Source organism: Patagioenas fasciata, chromosome 6, assembly GCF_037038585.1.
Source record: "Patagioenas fasciata isolate bPatFas1 chromosome 6, bPatFas1.hap1, whole genome shotgun sequence".
NCBI classification, from domain to species: domain Eukaryota; kingdom Metazoa; phylum Chordata; class Aves; order Columbiformes; family Columbidae; genus Patagioenas; species Patagioenas fasciata.
The window spans coordinates 29,986,342-30,008,064 of record NC_092525.1 but is presented as its reverse complement, the minus strand read 5'-3'; the positions used below and the strand labels follow the sequence as shown (position 1 = coordinate 30,008,064).

At 40.4% G+C, this 21,723-nt stretch overlaps 1 protein-coding gene across 2 annotated transcripts in view; it reads right to left on the bottom strand.

Moving 5' to 3' along the window:
• The window catches only part of PLPPR5 (phospholipid phosphatase related 5), an 87,264-nt gene that overhangs the window by 18,595 nt on the left and 46,946 nt on the right, over positions 1–21,723 (bottom strand). The window contains exon 6 of one of the 2 annotated variants that reach the window (XM_071810389.1): positions 19,509–19,610. In XM_071810389.1, the coding sequence (XP_071666490.1) occupies positions 19,509–19,610 (102 nt within the window). Of the gene's footprint in view, positions 1–19,508; positions 19,611–21,723 lie in introns of those variants that run through there. The other variant, XR_011739781.1, reaches the window with a different exon arrangement.

The window sequence follows — 21,723 nt, the reverse complement described above, 5'->3', positions numbered from 1 at the left end:
GTTTTAAACAGAGCTGAAGGAAGTTTGAGAAGTTTGTATATTCTCTGTAGAGGAAGAACTAAAGGGGAAGAGCATTTTGCCTCTCAAAGTGATTTGCAGTTGACATAGTTTTTTATTTATCCCGTTAGTCTCTTAATTATTATTCACATATCTCAGAACGGTGTATTCACTTTCTCAAATTTTCCAGTGCTTTTTCTTCATAGTTAATTTTCTTTCTTTATTTCAAAATCCTTCATGTCCCTCTGACACCATGTAATATTTATTACATTAGTGCTAAAGCTGCATGAATAATTTATCAACTATTTTGCCTCTTTTCCTATTCAAGTATGGTCCATAATGATTTACTTGAAATATTCATTATTTGAAATGTGTTGCTGAATAATTTTTGCATATAATTCTTGGCCTGTGTATTGTTCAGAGGCGCAACCAAAAACCCATGTGGCAAAAGCCCAGTTTCCATCCAACCATGGAAGCTCTTCTTCTGATCCAGTGTTTGGTGCATCTGCTGAAAATGTCCCCACTTGAAACTGGCTTCCTGAAAATCCTCCTCAATGCTCATCGCTCATCCAGCAGTGAGAGTGCTGTCTACAGGGAGCTTGTTCAGCTGGCTGACGGGCTGCCCGGACTGGCTTCATTCAGTTACTCTCTTTGCTCCTCAGCATCACCAAACAGCACAGGTTACCCCAAGTGACAAGTTCCCTAATAGTGAAATGCTGTACGTATGACGTACACAGCCAGCCTTCAGGAAGCCTAGAAGAGATTACACTGATGCTAAAAGCACCGACAGTGCTAGTGAGTTTCCCTTGCAGCATGGATGCTGGCAGCAGTGAGAGATCAGCATCGGCAGTGCTGGGGTGAAGGGATGCAAACAAGAGGCTTCACTTATATGTAATGGTTGGACTTGACAATCTTAAAGGTCTTTTACAACCGAAACAATTTATGATTCTATATTCAGACACATACTTTTTAGGCACCAGTGCCAGCCAGGGTATGAATGCTGTGTTTACATGGATGACGGATGCCACACTTTGGGAAGCAAGGGACTGGGCTTTCAGGAGTTTGAAATCTGGCAGGACCAGCAGGTCCTGTGCCCTGTTCCCCACCTGCAAGCAGCCGGTCTTGCAGTCCCTCTCTGCTCTCCTCAGGGGAACAGCCATTTCCAAGCAAGTGTCCCAGCTATACATCCTGCTGTTAATGAGATGCTCAAGGGAAGATCCTTGGACAAACCCACCCTTTGTATCCCCAGCTTCCAGCTCATTTCTGCACCTCATAGACAGGAGGCAGTACTTTCTTGGCTACTTTGTCTTCTTTGGTGAGAAAATTGGTGTCAAATAGTAAACAAATTTTAGTGGTTATTTTTTCCAAGCATTTGTGTAAGCATATATGTACATATTCCAATTCCATAGATTGCCAGCTTTTAAGACCAGGGTGTGTTTCAGTTTTGTTGATAAAGCACCTAACACAGCAGTTTCTGCTCTGAAGTTGGGACTTCTACTTGCTGCTACAGTGGAATTAGTATTTACCTCTGAACACGTATTTTTGGTATGTTCTAGGGATGCAAACTATTCATGTTCATAGTAGGAGCAAATAGTCATTGCAAACTAAGAGCTAGGGCCCAGAAAAGTGTCACCTGTAAAATGCAATAAAACTGTTTGGAAAATAATGTCAGGTATAAAGTTTGTTCTCAATGACATTTCTTTTGCAGTGAGGAGTTTGCTTTTAATTTAATTGGTAATTAAAAGTTCAATAATTTACTGCTTAATATTCCCAACTTAGTACTAACTGAACATTGATACAAGTACTGCTGAAGTCCCTGGCCAAATTGAAGAAGGAGTGGGGGACAATCTTTCAGGGTATCAGTGCTCACTCTGTGCTTACACCAGTTTTCCACCTCTTTTCATTAGCAATGCTAAGCAGGGCTTGCTGACCCTCCAGATTAGCTTCTCTTGAATAAAAAACAATTGGAGTTAAATCAGTGTGTCTCTCCGCCGCAGTCTGTAAGAGCTGCCAGCTGTACCTGTGCTCTGCAGAGGCTTTGGGAGTCTGTCCAGGGCAGCAGGGAGTGAAAACCAAAGGGGACACACAGTATGTTTCAAATGGAGCCGTGCTTTGAAAAGGACAGAGAGAAGGTGCTCTGTTACATATCAAAGCAAACGAGTGGGACTAACTTGGAAGACAGTGAGGAAACCGAATATATTTTTTTCTTTCCGAATTTCTACTAAAACCTGGATACATAGAAATATCTATAAGGAAGACCACAAAGTAGACAGTTGGTACTGAGTAGTCTGTAATGACTGACTATAGAAGCTGTGACGCTTTGGATTAATGTCATTTTTTTTCTGTTAGGCTGAGCTGTCACCCACCATAGCCAGATTCTGTGGATGAATGTGTATCCTGTAATTAATTATTACTTATTGTTTTTCTGTCTGACCTCTAGAGTTGGTTTTTGAGTTGAAAATTGCCAGAATCTGATTCGCATTCAGTACTACTGACAGTGGGAATGATCAGAAGAACTCGCTTAACAAATATAGATGATAAAATAAAATGTCACATTTTATTACATACTTTTGTTCCATCTGTCTGAGCAATTTTAAATGCCAGATTTAAAGAAGTGCCAGCAGGCCACGTCTTTCAGGGGTGCTTGCACATGGTTACACCGGCTTTCAGCATTTCCTTTCTATTACGAGGATAATTTGGTGGCACGGTAAACTCCTGGAAGGGACCGAGAGCATGTGCGTTTGCAGTGGGACACTCCCTGTGCTCCTGCCCCTCTGCCAGCTCCTGGGGAGAGCACAGGGAGTCACCACCTCCCAACGTCCCTCTCCCTAGCTCAGATACTGTTTTTTTGTGCTATTGGCCTAGCAGAGAAGCTGCATCACTGATCCTGTGCAGCTTTTGAAGGTCACCATCACTCATCTCTGTGCTGCTTGCTAGTAAGACACCTCTGTTAATGTAGGCTTTTTCTACCACTCCTATTTCTCTTGTTTGTGTATCAAATATTGAGGCTTCAGAAAATTTCAGATGATCTTTAAAGTGCTTGTGTTTCCATCAGTGAGGCAGAGCGGCTGGTGGCAGGTTGTGGTGCTTTTTTCTGCTCGGGTGAGCAGCTCCCACCAGCCTGCTCCTATTCTGTTCTGGTCCTGTTCGGGACAGTACCTACCCTGCCTGCCAAGGCTGCCAGCCCAGCTGGACACATCAGGCCCACCCCATCCTCCTCACCAAGGAGGGAAATGAGTCCACCTCAGCCCTGAAGTCCCTCAAAGACTACGGGTTTTAAAGTTCAGCTCACACTTGAAGCATTTTTGATGCATTTTCTGCTTCAAAAATGCTGTGAAAAAATTAACAGGAAAAAAGACCTAGAGGAAATAATCCAGCACAGAAAAACAGATTGGGAAATGGAGCACAAGGAGGCATAATAAAAAATGTAGGGAGTCTCTGATCAAAGAGCAGAGTGAAGAGAAAAAGGAGATAATGAATAAATAAGTAAATGATACACACTCCATGTCCAGCTCCCACTTTCTGTGCCAACTCAGTGGCACCCTGGCTCTGATGCACAGGACTGGCACTTTCTATACTGAGCATGACTTCATACATTAATGATGACATAATAATATGTCATACCAGAATCTGGTCAGTTGGGGTCAGCTGTCCCAGCTGTGCCCCCTCCCATGTCCTTGTGCACCCCCAGCCTGCTCGCTGCTGGGGTGGTGTGAGAGGCAGAAAAGACCTGGGCTCTGTGTAAGCACTGCTCAGCGGTAACTGAAACATCCCTGTGTTATCAGCACTGTCACCAGCACAAATACAATCCAGCCCCACATGCTACTGTGAAGAAAGTTCACTCTATTCCAGCCAAAACCAGCACAGCTGTCCTGCTTGTATTCCCTTTGAGAAGTTGGCAACTTGGCACAACATGTAAAAAACCAGCCATGTTTAGGACTGGAGAACAGCTAGACAGTTCTTTCTACATGCACACGTGAGTTTCAGATGGAGACCTTAAAAGGTGCAAAATTTCAGCCCACAGATCCTTAGCACTTACTGAGAAAAAGATTCTCTTCTTCTATCGCAGATTACCGGCTACTTGGAAATATACACCATAAGTTTTTGTATGGCCTTCCACGGAAATAAAATTGCATTTCAAAGTTGAAATTTGCACTTATTTTCAAATGTTCATTATATATATATTTTTTTTTTTTTCTTTTTTTTTAAGCGTATGTTATTTCAGTTCATTGCAGGTGCATGTGGGGACATAGGCAAAAGTGCGAAGACACAACTAAAGCCATTTATTCCTCCTGGGCCTTAATTTTCTATATTGCATTAGAGTTGGACTTCCCAATAGACAGAAGTTAAACTTTCATATCTGTTTCTGTGAACTGGAAAGCAGGATGCTAAATGGCTTTGGCTGCCTTTGAGGGACCTAATGTATTTTTCAGCCTTTCATTTAAAAGCTGGCTGTACAATGGTAATGGTCAGAGGAGAAAATGCCAAGCATTTATCAAGTTAAGGCTCATTTTAAAAAATATACCAGGAAATATGTACACTGGAGTCAAATATGCCACATATTTAACCACCATTGAACATGGTTTTGCTGAAAGAGAAGACACTGAATTTAACAAATACTTCATCTTTCCATACTAAATCTTTGAGAAGACAATGGTTTTTTTTCCCATGGTTAAACTTTTATCTTCATGCTTGATCCCTGCAAATAAAACCAGAATCAGGACCCTTGTTCCTGAAATAATGTAGGTTATAAAGGGAGTTAACTCGAGTATTGGGATTTGAACATGAAAACTTTGCTAACTCCAGGCTACTATTAGTTTTGCACCCTGCCAGTGAGTAAAGTATGGATTAGACTCACAGAAATACCCCCAACTGTGCCCATGCCTTGGGGCGGATTTAGATCAGACTGATTGTTCCATTAAGCTCCCAATCTGGTGAGAAGTCACACTAGTAATTTGCATCTTCATAAAAGAATTAGCAGAGTTGTTGCTTTGAAGTTCAATTATCCATGCGCATGTTTAAAGCAGAATATTGAAAATGCACTGTGCTGTTTGCACAGCTGCAGAGAGCTAAATATACGGGATGTTTGCAGGTTTGCTCTTGAACCTTTCACACAGCTAGGGAAACACAGGGCTATTGTGAAGTCTGCAGAACCACCATGGGCAGGCATTGAAGCAGAAGGGAAGCTCTAAAGAAAGTTTATAACTTCATTTGTGGACACTGAGGATAAATTCAACAGGCCACTTACACGTTCATATTATGAGGTACCAGCTGCAGCTCTACAGTTAAGGCTGAATTGACATTAGAATTTAAATCAGGGGTTCAACTTCATTATTTATGTGGATGATGTGGTTTCCTTTCTTTTTTTTTCTCCTCTTGTTTAGAGATTTACAGTACATGGTCTTAGACTACATGATGGATTTCCTACTAACTAGAAGATAAATCAATCAGTTAAGGGTTAAAATTAAGCTATGAAATAGATCCCTTATGAAATCAGATGTTGTTCAGAGTACTACTGATTTTTCCACATTGTTATCACTGTTAAAACTGAGTCATATAATATAAAAAATTAGCTGAAAACCACTATTTAAATAAATAATAAATTCTTATGTAATTGCTATGATCACCAGCTCATTTATACTTACAGGGATTATTACAGCATCAAGGCTCACACAGCCGGTCATCCCCCCTTGCCAGCACAGACGCTCATTGCCACAGCACTCCAGGTTACAGCTTTCCATGCCACAGTGCTCCAGCTGAGGCGGGCAATAGTCCATGTAAAGAGACATCTTGGCCCAACCACTGTGGCCCTCACACCTTGGTGATCTCCCACCCACCTGGCTGCTCAGCTGTGGTGGACCCTGCAAGGCTCCTTCCCTGCCCCAGTACGAGACTTGACGAGACCCAGGTGTGCTCCCCAGAGGGCCAGGGGTGGCCAGTGCCCGGTAGTTTGGCATTTTAAAGCCTCTTCCTCTAGACCTGCCTCAGCTCTCCATGTGGGAACCCCTTGTGCTCCAGCCTGGGCAGTGCTGGGGGAAGCCTGAAGCTGCAGCTCCCACCCGGTGTGGGCCCAGGCATCACCCGTGGGTCTGGCAGCGATGAGATCACTTGCAAATGCATCTGAAAAACAGGGTGATACTGGCCTGTGCAGCTTATGGAGAGAGATTCCACAGCTGAACGGGGCTTTGGAGAAGCCACATCAACTAGATTATCCATTACGAAGCAGTATACATTGTGAGACAAACATTAAACAGATTGGCCCAGGTGAGCTGCAGCTACTGCTGTCTTTGCAAGGCACTAGACATATGTATTATTTCATGTCCTTCATTCTTATATAATTAACATCACATTTCATGGACTACTCTTGACCGCTTCCTGCCACTGTACTACGTTTTGGCTGCTGGTGTTTTTTGCAAAGAACAGGAGGGATCGGTGCAAAAGAGGCAGGGATGACACATAGTATTTATTTGTGACTGAGGAATATATTTTGATATGACTTTTATATTTACTTCTAGTGACTAATCAAAGTTCCAGCTCAGCATCTGAGGATCAGCATTTCCAATTTGCTGGCTGCCTATCTCTTAATCAGAGCAACATCTTAACATCAAGGGTTCTGCAGCCTGTGGCATTTGTTATGGGAATGTACTGCTTCAAAAACCTAAGAGAAACAGACAGATCTGATCGCAAGGAAATAAAAATATTATAGCTCTGATGTTATCAAAATTAAATGACTGCCTTTGAGCACACTACTTTTCCTGTAGCAAAGACAATTACAAAGGGAAATACACTGAGGAAGGTTTTTTTAAATGCAGAAAGTAGCTAAGGAAATCTCATGTATGAAAATACAGGACATTTTGTACGATTTCATTGCCGAAAGGAACAGAATTCCTTAAACTTGCAACTGTATATGTAATTAACCACATCAAAATGATAACCCACAGGAATTCAATAGTTTGCCCCAAAACATCATCCTCTTGGGTCTTGTGGCAAACTCTTTGTTATACAACAAGCCTAAAATTTTAGCGAGTCAGGTCTGCTCAGTTCACGCACAGTCTATTCAAACAGCTGTGTCATTCTAAATGAAGAACCCCAGTGGAAGAAATAACAATGTATTTATTTTATTGAAATACTACAAATCCTCCTAAAACTAAGTTTGGGGTTAACCAGATTTACTGTTGTGTATTACTTTTTGTTTATGAATTATTGGAAAAGCACTAGATCCTGGTGCAGTCAAAATCCCTTAGTAAACTGTAGTTCAATATAAAAATTGATCCAGTCTCTTTCCACAGCATATGTCTTCCTTTTGGAGCAAGTGTAAATGTTATGCAACTTAAACTGAACCACTGCAAGGAATGTTAAGATTATAGCTGATTTCTAGCAACTGCTAAACACCTCTAGTCCTGAAATCACACTTTCCCTAACTGCACTACAGTCTTGAAAAATTTCTTTTCAGTGATTTACATTATTGTAATCTATAGAATTGTTTATTGTTTCTCTGTTTTTAGCACTGCAACAAATAATGTCTTTTCACTGTATTGTAATTTCTTTAATATTCAATACTCTTCACATTCCTATTGGGGGGAAAAAAAAGTTTTCCATAGTTTTTAATACTGGAAGGAATTCTGTCTGGCAAAGAAATCTTAAGAGGTAGCAAAAAAAAAAAAAGCTCTAGGTAATTCAAAGAAATCCATGTCAAGCCTGCAGTCCACTCCTACACTTGCTTATCCCAGTGGAGAGAGATAAAAGATGGGTTTTGCAACATATGCAAAGGACTAATAGATCAAACTAATGTTGAGTTGATACTATAGAAAGATCAGACAATGCCCACATCCAACTTCTTTACAGGTTCATTACTGACCTGTCATATCTAAATTAGTTCTTTCCCATTATTACTTATTAAATGAATATTTGAATTATTTCTTAAATAGAAATCAAGAGGGGCATTTGCATGCCAAGTTGCTAAATGTAGAGCAACTGCATCTTGTCTACTTTAACAGTTGCACAACTCAAGGGGAAGGTTACCGAAACACCATGGGAATGACCCCAACATCCATTCCTTACAGTATGTTCTGCTATAATTTATGTTATTTTCCTCAGCTGTTTACAACCTGCACAGTATTTGCTAGCTACACAAATCATGTTTGTCAAACTTGCAACATTATTGCCCTGTTACAATGAGACTTCACCTTGTATTATATTACTAACCAAAACCACTTCCACAAAACAACCTAAACCAAGTCTTTATGAAGTGTTTGTATATTCAGCCAGGCAGAAAGTGGAAATGATGCCACATTACTGATTTGCTCACTTCTGATCCGAACAGTCCAAACTGTAAATACTAACCATTTTTATTAAGTCCTTTGTAGCCAATTCACAGATCTAAAATAGCTGAGAGAGAATTTTGAAGTGGAGACTAGACCCAAGATCCATTTAGTCCAGTATGTGGTCTCTGGTGGGTATCGGCACTGGATTTTTCACAAGAGGTTGGGTAAGAGCAGATATGAAACAACAATCCTATAGGAAAAGTCCTCTCCTCAGGACTAAGATTGCTTCCTTAGCCTAGTGGTTTCATTATATTGTAAATAGCTTGAAATCTTATATATAGTAATTATGAACATTTCCATCATCTATACATCAGATTCCTTTTTCTGAATCTTACTAAGCTCTTAGCTTCAGCAAAACCCTGTGGTAGTAGCTGTCTGCAGTTAATTCTAAAAGTCATCAGTTTTAAGCTAGTCTCACACAAAAAAACCTTTGTACACATAGTAACAGCTCCTGAGGAGCTGGAGCTTCTCCTTCCTCACTTACTTACTTCTACCACAGCCTCTTTTACCGGTTGTCAAACCAAACTAGATTCAGGCTTCCTTTGGAAGAAAATGTCTATTCTGCAAAATTATTACTACTCAAGACATACTATTTGTTCCTCTCAATATTTTTCCTTTTCTTTGATAAAGTTTTCTCAAGGAAATATTTTACTTCTGTTTCCACAAAGCAAAACTCAAACACCCTAATGAGGATGACTTTATTTTTTCTATAGCCTCATTTGTTGAGCAAGGCACACTCGGGTAACAACCACCACAGCCATGTTACAGCTGTGAAACCGAGCGTGGTGCTGCCAAAAGCCCAGCTTTAACACTGGGGTTCTCCAGTGGCTGGAAACCTGCTTCAACGCAGTACTGTGCTTTCTGTTCTCACTTGGGCTCCAGCATCAGCCAGGGCCCTGTGCAGAACCACGGGATAAAATGTCTGACATACCTGAATACTCATTCATCAGAAATCAGAGACATGCAGAATGCTGCTGCTCATGAGGAAAATAATATATTTCAACAGTATTGTCTAATCTGCCCAGAGGAAATGCAGTTATTAGAAAATACGCAAAATGCCAAGGCCCTTGGAGGGTGCTAAACAAAACAAGCCCCTAGTGAGAAAAGCCTCAGAGCGCAAAGATGTTTGTCCTGAAATGCACACAGAGGAGGACAGCAGCAATAAAGAGCCCAGTTCCAAGTTCAGAAATGAAAAGGGTGAACCACAACTTGCGGTTACATCAGAAACTTTTATGAACCATCCTTCCTGACAGAAAGTGACTTCTGCAAAACAAAAGTATTTCAGATCTTTCCAATAAAATGTCTAATGAACACTGTGGGGGCCGCAATTTTTGCTGAAATGGTAACTCCTCCTTCAGAAGCTCTGGAGCCAGGACTGCTCCAAGCCCCACGGAGCAGCTGGGGAGCTCTGCACAGCACTGCTGGCACTGCTGGGGTGGCGCAGGGGCACGGTCAGACGGGTCACACGACACAGCTGCTTCCAAACCCAGCACAAGGGAATGGGCGGCAGAGGGAAATCGGCAGGGTGGAAAAATTAGCAATCAGAAGCCCAAAGTGACCCACGCAGAAGAAGAGATAAGTCTGTTGTAACACTCATGAGCACCGTGGACATAGTTAGAGGTGGTTATGAACTGTACACAGTACTCACAAGTGTCAGCAATAACCATTAAAATCAATAGTCAGTAATATGTTGGAAATAGCTGTAAAAAGTTTGTAAGGTGTATGACTGGGTAAGGATAATTTCTCTGTCTCATTTCTTGCAAATATTTTTCTTTCTACTCCCAGCCCCCTTGTAAAGTGAATCTTATTTTCTAACTCCTGAAAGGGAAAAGGAAAAAACACCAACCAACCAACCAAAACAAAACCACAAAACAAAATAAAACAACCAACCAAACAAAAAAACACCAAAGAACTAACCAACCAACCAACCAACCAAACAAACAACGAGAACCAAAAAAAAACCTAAAACAAAACAAACAAAAAAACCCAACCAACCAACCAACCAACCAAACCAAACCAAACTATTCCATTGGCAGCAATTTGATTTTATTGACAGGGAGCCAATAAAAACAAAACCTCCGCATGCTCTGTCTGGTTCCTCACCCACCAAGACTGTTTCAGGGAGGTGATGTGTGAAGGAAAACTATATAGTTTAATTGGGTATTATTATCTATAAACTACTAGGTAGGTGCTGAGGTGTTCTGAAATAACCTGTGGGAGGAAAAAGCACCTGCAGTAAAGAGCAAGAAGAACATAATTCTTTGCTTATTCACTACGTAGAAATATTTTAAATCTTGTTTTTATTTCCAAATGATCTCAGCCTGCAAATGTACAACGCACCATTATAAGAGCTGTAGATGATATTAAGAGACCAAACTGCAAGTACACTTTGGAGCACTGCACTGAATCATCGAGGAGTGGTGGAGAACTGTTTTTCCAGTACTTTAAATGTGTATACATTACCAAATAAAATAAAAATATCATGTATTATTGAACTTATATTACAGCACAGTGGGTAGGTTGCATAGAAACTAGAAAAGGATAACCAGAATAAATCTGTAGTTAAAACATTTTAATAAAGTTTATAGAGTTTAATTTGTTACCTGAAAAAAAATGACAAAGATGAGCTATATATACAGGATCTACCCCTGATCTCAGAAAGAATTGTTTGTTTTACAGGAGATGCACAGCTTTTGCATTATTTGTTTTTGTTTGTTTGTTTGTTTGTTTTTTAATAGTTTAATCATTGTATGCTTCTCTAAATTAAATAAAATGTTCAATTATTTGGAGAAAGAAGGATAAATTATAACAAATACATGAGAAAGTGGTTTTAATAAAAGCCTGCTAGGCTCTATAAATGAATGGTGGTGAGGGCTGTAAAATTTCATTTTAAAATGAACTTTTGAACATCAGAGAAACATTCTCATGCTTAAATGCAAGCACACAGATTCTTCTCTAAGATGGGAGTACTATTCTGCAATGGAGTGATGGATATGCCATAATATGTCATAAACAAAATTTAATTTTTTTTTTCCCATTAGAAGACTGCTTGCAGGCACAAAGATAAATTTATTACAGCAGAACCTTTGGCGCTTTCACACTTAATGCCTGACAGCATTTTCATTTTAAATTTGGGGTTTTTTTCCATGGTTTGTAACTTGATAAATTTGCCCTGGACCAAAACATGATTCTCAAGAACTAATGGTAGGGATCTCATTTAATCAAATTACATTTAAGTATGTATTTTTAAAATAGTGGAAAACCATTTTCCATGAGTGAATCATGAAAGCATGTGACAACCGTTCAGGATGCATAGGAAGTGACAGGATGGTCCAAATCCCGTTTGTGCTCCAGAGCAGGTTAAATATTATAATGCTTTTCCAGCAGCATAATGAGAGTTACCAGTTTGGCCCTGAAAATCACCATCCCTGCATGTAGGAGCCATTGCTTTATTTCACCCCTAGGAAAAACTATTGGCACTGGGAAAGCACAAATGATCATCCATGCTGCAATGTCACAGCAACTGAAGCACAAAGGTCTCTTTGTCCTCTGAAGGGAAATCCATCGCCGAGTAACTCCTCTGAGATGCCTGCTTACTAGCTGTGGGATGTCATGAGCTTTCACTTCCCAGTGACTTGCCCAGGTTTCTACAGATAACCTATGTTAAAAAAACAAAACCTCCAGCCCTCAACCCACATGCCAAACAACAATTCCACTCTCCAAACATAATATTCATCTCTCTTCTGTCCTCCTTCCAAAGGATGTTCATCTCAACTAGATGTTTTGAGTTAACATCAGAGCTATTGGCAAATTAATCCTTTGTGCTGTTTCCTTTCTGTTTTATTCAAAGGTGAGTAGGGGCAGAATATTACTAAATAGCGCATGGTAAGTGTGTGATGGCTGTATGCTGAAAAACTAGGTTTCCCAGCTTGAACTTTGCACAGCTCTTTTCTTGCTGCCCTGTAAGCACTGGAAATCTCTTAACACAGTAGAGGCAAAATGAAGACTTCTTTGCATCAGAAGCAATATTCTAATATTGTGCTTAATAGATTTTAAAAATCCAGAAACTTTGATTTCAAGACAGGGCTCTTCAGAATCCATGCCACTTAAAATTCACAAATGAATAGCACAGACTGTGCTCTTCAAAGGCACCCAAAAGTTAATCCTCTGAATTCCCATGGCAAGCTAAAGCATTTGACATTTGATTTCTACAGACTCTTCAGCAAATCCCTCAGCTATGGTACATAAGTACCTTTTCTTGGCCCAAAGAAATTGCCTCCTGCCAAGGCTATTTGATGGCCTAACAGAGCTGGCTGGGCAGCACCAGCGCTGCCGCCAGCACCAAAGCCCCAGCAGGAATTGGCAAGGCCACTACATGGGGGAGAGCAGCTCTTGCCATGCTCTGGGCACACACTAGAGGGATGAAATCCTGTCCTGCATTTTCCACTACCCTGCTGCAATGAGGTATAATCTCTGCTTGTATACTTTTCATTCCCGGGAATCTTTCCAGGCTAATCTGTTCTGCACGGACTGTTTGGGCTGCCTCTGCCCCTGCTAAGTCAGTGATGAGGCACTTAGTGCTTTCAGTCCCTGCTGCCTGTGTCCAATGAGCTCATCAGGAGCTTGAGACAAATCCAAAATCTCAAGTTGAGCTCCTCAGCATGTCTGGAAGCCCTTTACTGAGTCTGTCCCACAATAATGTATTTCCACAGCTCAGCAGTCTGTGCAATCATATTTCCCTGCATAGAGTGAAAAAACTAAGACTTTAAAGCTGACGCTTGCAGGGTCATTCCAGCATCAGCTCATAAGTGCCAGTACATTAAGCCCAAATCCAAGTGTCCAGCATATTAGACTGCTTCATCCAGACATAGGCACATTCATGTAGATGTGGGTAGTTAATAGCTTTGAAAAAATACTGACAATTGAAAGTTCAAATGCATTTGAAAACTTTGGCCCAAGGTCACAGAAAGGTAAAATTGCTACCAACGGTTTGGAAAAGCCCAAGTCAGCTCTGCTAAGTTAGCTCTACTAGCACCTGTTTGGGTCTAAATATAAGATAACAGTAATCAAAACCAGATCCATCAGTATAAAAGTAGCTATAAAATAAAATTATGTACTTTTAGAAGTAACATAAATTCTAATAAGCATTTAGAGAACTTCTTTGAGTTTACAAAATGAAAAAGAATAACTCCATATAAAACAGAAATTAAAATATGATTTTTCTATGAAGAATGACTTTCAAAGCACAGGTTACTAATTCTTATATTCAGTGCTTTCCAGACTCAATGTCCCACTTAAAACACTCTTCCCATATGTCCAAGTCTGTACTCCCTGTCTCCCCCCTTGTGCTTTCATACTTTACAATAACGTGTCTTTCATGTATTTATTTCACCATCCTTCAGTTAATCCAATTTTCTATACTAAGACATACCAAGGTGTGACAAATCTTAGTCACCAATCTCTGCCACAGACTCAACCAAACCCTGAAAGGCATTGCTGAGTAGGTTACAGAATATGCAAACAGGAAACCTAGCAAACCACTAGCTGCCTTTCAAAATGAATTCATGGCTCTCCTTGCTCACAGATGGAGCTTTCCTTGTAATATTTCTCCTCATGGTTCTCCTTCATGGTTCATGAAAGCATTTCCAAACAGGCTAAACATGAGGCAAATGTCATGCTCAAAAAAAAGTCTGGACACAGTTTATGCATCAATCATTCCTGTGAAAGCCACCTAAGGACCTTGGTAACAACATCCCTGAAGGCAGAGAGCCCAGTCCAGCATCCAGCACTGCAGCACTGGTACCAAGTGCCTGGCCCCAGGATTGCCAGCCTCTTGAGCCTCTACCATTTTTGCTCAGTGACTACCTTGGATTGGCTGTTTCAGTGGTGCACAGCAACACTATACCAAATTGAAGAATAGCAAGTGAAAACTGGATCAGTCTGTTGGTGGCACTGAGTAAATTAAGCCAGGCAGAATATACCTGGAGGCTAGCCAGGACACAAAACGTACTACAGATCTTCTCATCAAAATCACTAAGATCTTGGACTATAACTCAGACTAAACTCCACTAAGAAAAGGAAATGACATAGCTACAAACCTATGCCTGCACCAAAGGTGATCTTTACAATATCATTTTTAAAGGACAGAGGAAGAGAAAGATGTGCTCACATTTTATTTTTGCTGTTGTCTGAAATGTCCTGATTCTTTGATACTGAGACAGGAGCTGCTGCTTTGCTGCTGAAAAGAGCAAGTTTCCTGAGGACTAGGTTCCCCAGGGCGATGAGCAGTTTTTAATTAGAGTCAGGGAAGACCAGCCAAGGGACCAGCCGCTCTTCTATCACAACTAATGCATAACAATCAAATTCGCTGTTTTGGCTGAAAAACTAGTCAAACTACAATGTGTTCTAATTATTGGGGTTACCACATTGGTCAACATCAAGGAAGCCAAAAGCACCTGCCATTTTTATACATGTTTAAGTATCTTATAAGCAAGCATATATTTCAGGGTTTTTTTCAGTTGTTTGTGTCAGGTGAAAGAAATAAGAACACAGGAAAATAAACAGCTACTAAATGGTATTTTTGTTTTGAGGATATATAGCTTGAAGTGTTTCCTCTATGTTTAGTCTTTGCCACTACTAGTACCTAGTAAATCACCAGAAAGAAGAAATGCATTATTTTTCAAAGTTTCAAGAAAGTTCAATGTGTCTTCAGTAATTGTTACTGTCTCCCACTAATTCTCAAATGTTTATGTATCTGCCAGCTCAAGCCAAGCTCTTTGGCTTGCAGGATCTTGCACTTCCACCCCCCAGGCTTTGGTTCGTAAGGGTAACTCTGAGGGGAGGTATTAAAAGACACACAATGCAACCATTACAAAGAAAAAAAAATAAAAGAAAACTCCCTCAGTTCCTTGAAACCAACTTCCCCTTCTCTGGAGTCTCCCACGTGCTTCAGAAATATCCATGGGCTGGGCAGGTGTAGCAGAGAGTAGGTGACTCTACTAGAATGAAAAAAGGTCTGCTACCATGACTTTGCTTTTAGATACTTCAATGAACAATTGCTTTAATAGATGACAAGTATGAATCTTCCCGTAGAACATTCTAATAGCTACGGAGTCCTGTAAGGCAGAGTACCTTATCTGATAAATGGAGCCCTACATTGATATTCAAAATGCTGAGTTAGCATTCCCACAGCTGTAGAAATACTTTTCTCATGTGCCCTCAGCCTCTGTCTGACAAACCCTTCTAGACTTCTACAGAAATAAGCAGCAAGAAACATCAGGACTCTGATACCTAGAGTCCAACTGCATCTAAATGGCCTGTTCATTAATCTAGAAGCCTCTCAACTGCTGTAATTAGAAACTGTAATGCTATTACCCGCAGAGGCAGTTTCTATTGCTAAAGTCGTAAATTGAGTGATTTGGTTATAATCTGTCTTTGTAGGAGCACGGGTGTGTGGTAAGGGAATTGGTGAAAGATGGATTCAGCAGCCATTACCTCCAGCTCCTAAGATACATTTTATTTAGCTGATATCAGAAGTTCTGGCTGCACAACCATATTCAGCACAACTCCACTTGATTGCGCATAGTGATCATGATGAGCTCCATTCAGGGAACAGCAGGTCAGAAAAAAAATCCCTGTTACATAAATATAGTCAGTAAATATAGTCAATTTATACTTTTGTATACTGATCATAGACTGCAATTTCCTGCATAGGATGGCACAGCAAAAGGCTTAGTCTCAGAAAGAAAAAAAAAAAAGAAGAAATCTATTTGCATTTCTTTGTGTTTACATGGTTTCTCTGATAAAATATTTGGAAAGCTCCCTTCTCAGTGGACAGGATTTTTTAAATTTTTCATCTGATATGATTAATTACTTTAGTAATCAACTTTTCCCCTTCAGAATCTTAATATCTAAATAGGTCTACATTTCTTTCTCTCTCTCTTTTATATCTTCGTTGTTGTTGTGGTTGGTTTTTGTTTTCATGCCTTCCCCTTTCCACAGTAATCTCAGTTTTAAGTCATCAACAGCACAGTTCAGCAGCATAAAAGATGCTCATATATCCTGGCCTGGTCTTTCATGTTCATAGGCTGGCTGGAGCTGCTCAGTGCTATGTCCACTGTTCCAGGTCTGCAGATGCTGTGCTCAGCAGTGGGACCTCGAATGTCTCCTAGACAGATAGAAGTGTCTATAGAAGATGTATGACATTTAAAGATCCCATGTGGGATGAACGCTCCATTTGATGAAGTGCCTTGCAGACCCAGATACAGTCAATTCATAGTGCAAAAACAGTCTAATAGATATAAATCACATCACACTTGTAGCCAGATATGTAGAATAGTAGGCAAATATAAACAGTGCTACTTCTGTTGTGGTCTTTGTTAAAATAGAACCAAAGCCAAAAGGCCAGTCACTAAAGGAAGGGAGTAATATGAGGAAAGAGTAAATATTGTGTTGCTTCCTTGGTCAAAACATGGTCAGTCATATCTGAAGGATGATGTCAAAACAGATGAGGCAATACCTGCATTGACATGTCAGCATGCTGCACATTTGCATGAAAAGGCAGACAGTAGAAAACAAAAAAGTGGCAGGGACGCTGTGTGTTTCTGGCATTACTTAACACACTTTGACCCTGCTGATACAGAAACAGGAATGTATGGGCAAAGCAGCCGCTACTGTGACAACAGCACTGAAGACAAGTACAGGGCTCCAGAAGGACCATAGCTGCCTGAGATAGAGTTTCCTCAGGATGATGAGTGGCCATGTCCCAAGAGCCATGAGGACACAGCTGCCTGGACCAGGAGGTCTCTTCCTGTGTTACGAAAGTCTCACTTTTTTCCTTGCCCACACCTCTGCACTGAAACCAGCACTCACATTCTGTAATGCACAATATCGCAGAATGTCATAGTTTCACCACTGCCACAGAGAGACGAGAGCCTAGGTATCAAAAAGTACAAGGCAAAGCTATCTATTTGTTTATTATATCATCTAACTCAGATCCTAAACTGCAAACCAACACCAAACAATGAGGAAGATGACATGTTTAAACACTACTGAAGTGTAAAACTCAGCAGAGAGGAATGGCGCTGGAGGGAAATGGAAAATTTTTAAAGCTAGATTAATGTATGCTGCAAAGCTCTTTATGCCATCTGGTAATACGAGCACTAAAAGACCAATATGGAAGAGTGAATAAGTTCAAAAAGTAATCAAGAATAAGAATCTGGCATACAAAAAAAAAAAAAGACAGCATCTGTTACAGAGAACGAAGGGAAATCACATCTATCTCATACTCAAGTAACAGGAATTGATGGACTGAAATCCTATTTTTATAGCATACTTAAAGCTTCTGGGAGACACAGCTGATAAATTCAGATGGTAATTCCACTTTCCATCTGGCAGGTGAAAGAGCCTTCCCCAGTTCCAGGGCTGACCACTGATCTATGTGAGTTTACTGCCTTGTGCTACAACCAGGTCTGTCAGGAAGAATGATACCAACGTAACAATGCACATATGCAAATACTCATCAGCAACTAAGACCATGGCCCAGTTTCCCACAGCATGCTCTCCTGCCCACAGCACTTGGTGTCCCTCTCGCCCAGCAGGAGGGAGCATGGCTGGGTATCTCGGCTCTAGCTGCAGAGCAGCAGTGACAGGGAAAGCTGCAGCTCTCCTGTCCTCTCCTCACAGCTCAGGCAAAAGCTGTTTTTGAAGCCTTGCTAATGATCTGTGAGTGCGGGCTGGAGTGGGGGCGAGAAAAGAGGAGAGATGCACAGGAGAGGACGTACTGGATTCCCACCGGGTGGCCTACATTCGAGGTCTAATTCTGCACCTGATCGCGGTGGGGTATGAGTTTCAGAAAAGGATCTCTCAAAGCAGGAGGGCACAAGGGTGGTTGAAGGGGAGTGACGATGATTTTTCCTTTGAATATCTCTACACAAGAAGCTTGCTTTGGAAAGGGCCATTTGTCATATCTGGAGGGCTGCTCCCAAATACCACATGTATTTGAAAGAATTAACAAACATATGGTCTGATTTGTAAATGATAAAAACATACAAAATCACCCCTACCACCCCCTGCTATGTATTCTATTTAAATCTGGAACAAGTCCCCTGACTCTCACCCAGAGTTACACAAACCAGAACAGACAAGAGCAGTATCTAGTCCTTTCTTGACCAATTTCCTTTTCTGACATATTGTAGAAGGCACGATACACACAGCCATGCACATCTTTGCTTTCCTGTTAGTCACAAATTCAGGCCATATTTGTGCCCGTAAACATGACTACCAGACCACTATCTGTAGGATCTGCAGTGTCATGAATTAATCTCGTGCAATCTGTTTGCTTTACCAGCTGTATAGGAAATTCTCATCCACTGTCTATAAAGTCATAGCACATTATCTTCTTTTGAAATTCCACTTGTATTCACATTTAAACCCTTAGCTTAGATTATCTCACGTTTATTATAAAAGTTTCCTTAACCCTCCATTTTTTCTGGAACAAACTCATTTTCTGTTGTTACTCTATTCCCATTAAAATAATTGGTACCTCAACACATTTTTCTACTTTCATATTCATACCTGCACCTGAAAAATCCATTTTATGTTGGCAAAGGCCTAAGTCCAACTACACTTGCTGGTTATTACATAACGTGACACGGAGATGTGTAACATCTAATGAGAAAGACAAATGCAAGAAGCACAGTGAAAAAGTGAAGACAGAACACAGAGCTATTTAACAGAAGGAGCAGGTATACTAATGACCAGTGAGGATGAAGAGGAAAGTTTTAGTACTGTTGTCTTTTGTGTTTCTCAGCAATTTCCTTCCAACTGAAACCACAACCACAGGGAAGTGAGCAGTATGTTTGGAAATCAAATCACACACTTGACATCAAGGAGGTCAAAAAGAGCCTTGTAGGTGATCAAAACCTTGTGGTATCTCCCATCACAGTGCTCAAGACTTGTAGAAGCTGGCTCTTCCAGAGAGCCTGTAGAGGTGACCCTTCCTCTCAGCTATGAGAAGCTTTTAGTTCCAGGTGTATAGCAGTATACAGGTAGACATCAGTTACATCCCAATTTTCAAAAGAAATTACATCCATGAGAGAGATTTTCTTACCCTCTACGTGCATATTACCAAATTTCAGAAGAAAAATGCCATTTTATTCATCAAAAATGTAGAATACAGTATTTTACCTTCAATACGCAGGGAAGGCAGGTCATCAGGCAACAAGCGAAAAGCAGCACCATAATGTCCAGTGCCATGGGAGTCCCGACTTCTCTTAATCTGACAAAGAACTGAAGATCAAACATCTTGTGATTATCTGTTCTTCTAAGCAAAATCGTAAGTGACTGAAAAGTATACATTATGAGCAGGCAACATTCCCATAGGAGGCCCAGGATGACAGAATTCTGTCACATAATCAGCTGACATCAAGTCCCTGCTTGATTTTTTTCCTAAAAAGGTTCAGCATGTGAAAGATCTCACCCTCCATTGACAATACACAGTTTGTTTAGTCTTTCTGTTCCCCCTCTTCTCTACCAGTGTTTGCCATCTTTGAGTGTAACTGCAAAGAATAAATATAATACAACACGAAGGACATTCTCTGTTTCTCTCCAGAAGACTACATGCTCCAAGACTATGTCCTGATAATGTTTTCTCTAATTGCAAAAAACCAAACCAAACCAAACCAAAAAAAAAAAAAACAAAAAAAACCCAAAAAAACCACAACAACAACGGAAAGAAAAAAAAAAAAAAGAAAGAAAGATCTGTCACCTTGTCTTGACAACGAAGTGAAGTATTGCCAAAAGGCAAAAGGCAAAGTCTTGTTTTATTCCTGTTGTTTCCTACTAGGATTAGATTCCAGTCCCCTGTCTTCAATGAGAGCCAAAGGGGCCTTTGTTTTCCTGAATAAGAACTTCGTTCTCATCTCATCAGACTTATTTTTAGAATATTTGAATAGAATATCTTTAAGTTGTCAGTTGCTACTGTATAAATAGCGGTTGCTAAGGAAGGAACAGTAGCTGTTTCCTTAAGCAACAGTAGCAAAAGAGAGTGAAAGAGCAAATGATTTATTAGCAGAAACAGTAGACTAAGAGCAGCAGTTCTCTTCTATTGCAGTGTTTTAAAAATGTAGAAATGCCATCCACTAAAGTATTGGTATTTTAAGTTAGAAAAATATAGCAAATCTACCTCAAATTGGCACATTTTCTGAAGAGTGTAAGGGATTTTTCCTGCTTCTGAAATTCTCATTTTGTAGCTCTTCAGTTTTATAGTTGTAGACATATTTACTCTATTTTTTAGGGTTATTTGTCTACTTTAGAGCAATTTGAGTAATTCACAACTCAATGATCTCACATTCAGAACGACATTAAAGATTTCAAGTAAGGCTACAAGTTCCCTGTAGCTGCAGAGAGCATGTATTTAGGTACATCACCGTTATTTAGTGAAAGATTTATCAGAAAAAAAGTGTTTGGTTTATAATTTTTTATTTCTTGAGATCTAAAAGTTGCCAGATGAGAACACTGGTGCAAAGAATTTGGTTTTGGGGACTAGAACTCTCTACTGGTGCTTCTACTGAAGCCCCCACCTTAGTGGATGGATTCAGTAATTTCACAGTTGGAGATTACCATTGTGCTATTCTTTATCACTTTCAGAGAACAAGAGCAGTCCACTGCACCCAGTCCACTAATGAAGCCACTACAGCTGCATAACTGAGAGATTTTGCTGATGTGATCGTTTCAGGAAACCGGCTGCCACACACTGTTCTGGCTGTAGTCACTAAGGGAAGACATTATGACAGTAGAGCTCTTCTGGGGAAAAAAAAATTAGGACTTGTCCTCACGGGGGACAATTCAGTATGGTTTATCTGAATTAGCCAGAGATTTGATGTGGATTAGTTAGAATCATATAAAACCTCTGGGTGTATACCTTTATTCAGAATTAAATCATCCTAATTCAATTAACTTCTAAATGTTTTACACAGGTAATGATAACAGACCAAGAGTAGAAGACAGGCAAAAGTATCTAAAATGATCTGCTACTGAACACAGTCACTCTCCCCACCTCATAGCAGAATGAAACTTCAACAGCTGACAACTGGAATAGAAGAACCTGAATTCAATGATCTGACAGGCAGAGAACTGAATGTCACCATCATCTTAAATGGTAGTTGGAGCCTGGGCACTAGCTGGTTATATTGCTTCCAGCTAGAGAGGTCATCAAACATGCCTGCATCACGGTACCCTTTTAGGCAACTGGAAGCTAAGCATCTTTGAAGCTAGCCTTAATGATAGCTATCTTACCACCATATTGTCTGGGATAATGCTCATCAGATGCTGGAGTTTCATATGGGATAGGCTGCACTTCCTAGGATTCTCTACAGAGAGAGAACAAGCTCCAGGATTGAGC